Genomic DNA, 2,041 nt, shown 5'->3' with positions numbered 1-2,041 from the left:
CGTATACTTTTTTTCTTTACTTGAATAGAGTATTAAATTATAGTATTTTTATAAGCGGTCATGTCACATTTTGTTGGTCCCCATGGGAGGTGCAAATCCACACACTATATGTGTCGCGCATTATGTGTAACGTTAGGCATTTTTATGACCTTGATCCCTTGTGATAATTAGTTTCCTGCAAGAATGAGAACTTGAAAACCATGGCATCGATGTCTTCCTAGTACTAATTACGCTTTATATTTATATCCCTTGTAATCTTATATTCACAGCTCATTTTTTCATTCGATACTCTTTTTATATTTTGGTTTTGTGATCCTCAATTGGCCAATTCGAACCGTCTCTCTGTCCAATCACAAGTCCTCATCACGCCGTTACTCAGCGTTGTTCCCTGTACTATTAGTACAGTAGTAGTACAGTACATGGTACATGTACTACAATACTAGTATGTGTTACTACGTACTACTCGGAGTAGTAGTAATCAAGTGAAGTACAATGTACCGGTACTAGTATTGGTAACATCAAAATACGTCATAATAATCCTCCAAAACATATGAATTTGAATATATAGTTCATATTATTGGTACAGTACATTGTACATCGAAGTACTACTTAGTTTATGTTAATCAAGTGAAGAACAGGTACATGTACTAACGTTACAGTATTCATACGTAGCCGTACATAATACATTGAATGAACTACGTAGGGCAGGTATACTAAATTCAATAGTTACGTAGGCCACCTGGCCTACTTTTCTACTTTTCTCAATGAATTAATGCACGGCAAATACAAATAGCAAGATAAATGAAAACAATGGAAATGCTGGTCCTTTGTAGGCCACCTGGCCTATCGTGTATCCTCGAGCAGTGATTGGATGAAATACTGTGTATGCATGTCTACAGTATCATTACTTGATATGGCGACGGTCAATAGTTACGTAGGCCACCTGGCCTACTTTTCTACTTTTCTCCATGAATTAATGCACGGCAAATACAAATAGCAAGATAAATGAAAACAATGGAAATGCTGGTCCTTTGTAGGCCACCTGGCCTATCGTGTATCCTCGAGCAGTGATTGGATGAAATACTGTGTATGCATGTCTACAGTATCATTACTTGATATGGCGACGGTCAATAGTTACGTAGGCCACCTGGCCTACTTTTCTACTTTTCTCCATGAATTAATGCACGGCAAATACAAATAGCAAGATAAATGAAAACAATGGAAATGCTGGTCCTTTGGGGCTGGTCTGTGAAAAACCATCCGCGCTTTAAGGCAGGGATGTTATCCGAACTATTTTCGAGGATTCTGAAAATATATCAAAATATTTCTTAATTTCTATCGAAAACGTGCAAAAGCAGGAACGGACACTCAAACACAGGGATGAATCATCCCTGCTTCAACTCAGGCGTCCCTGCTTTTGAGGTTGTGTTATCCGGTAAAATTCACGTTTTAGCCAATCAGGAGTCGTATTTGCGTGGAAGCGTGGAAGGGAATGTTCGCAGACCAGCCCCTTTGTCGGCCACTTGGCCTATCGTGTATCCTCGAGCAGTGATTGGATGAAATACTGTGTATGCATGTCTACAGTATCATTACTTGATATGGCGACGGTACCGCAGCGCGAAACTTCGACGCTGGAGGATATTCACGGAGCTCTGGTGGCCGAAAGATCCAAAAAGGCCTACGCGTCAGGCATCCGTCAAGTCGTCAAGTGGATTCAGCAGATCAATCAAGCCGATGCTCTACTGAGTGCCGACGGCTCGATCAATCTGGCAGCGTTTTCGTACGACGACTTTGTCCGGTTTATCGTCTGGACCATGCAGAACACTGCTGTGAAGGCAAGCACGATGTCCGGCTACAGGTCAGCAATGCGAAACTACTACAAGATGCAAACAGTTCCGTTGCCCTTACAGTTTGACGGTGATTTAAAAGACGTGTTCCAATGTACTGCTAGCTACAGAAAACTATGACATGATTGGATCTATTAGGCATACGACGTATTACAGCTACAAGTGAGCAGACCACTTCTGTGAAGGACAGCGGA

The 2,041-nt window shown here is 41.4% G+C and overlaps 1 protein-coding gene across 1 annotated transcript; it reads left to right on the top strand.

The window, feature by feature from the left end:
• Positions 1-1,598: 1,598 nt before the first annotated feature.
• Positions 1,599-2,013, top strand: H257_13043 (hypothetical protein; the record flags this gene model as incomplete). The annotated part of the gene is made up of 2 exons (XM_009840461.1): positions 1,599-1,858; positions 1,986-2,013. The coding sequence occupies 2 exons, from the start codon at positions 1,599-1,601 to the stop codon at positions 2,011-2,013; spliced, it is 288 nt and encodes a 95-aa protein (XP_009838763.1).
• Positions 2,014-2,041: the final 28 nt, after the last annotated feature.

This window comes from Aphanomyces astaci (genome assembly GCF_000520075.1).
Source record: "Aphanomyces astaci strain APO3 unplaced genomic scaffold supercont1.45, whole genome shotgun sequence".
Lineage (NCBI taxonomy): Eukaryota > Oomycota > Saprolegniomycetes > Saprolegniales > Verrucalvaceae > Aphanomyces > Aphanomyces astaci.
This window is presented reverse-complemented; position numbering and strand designations above follow the sequence as displayed.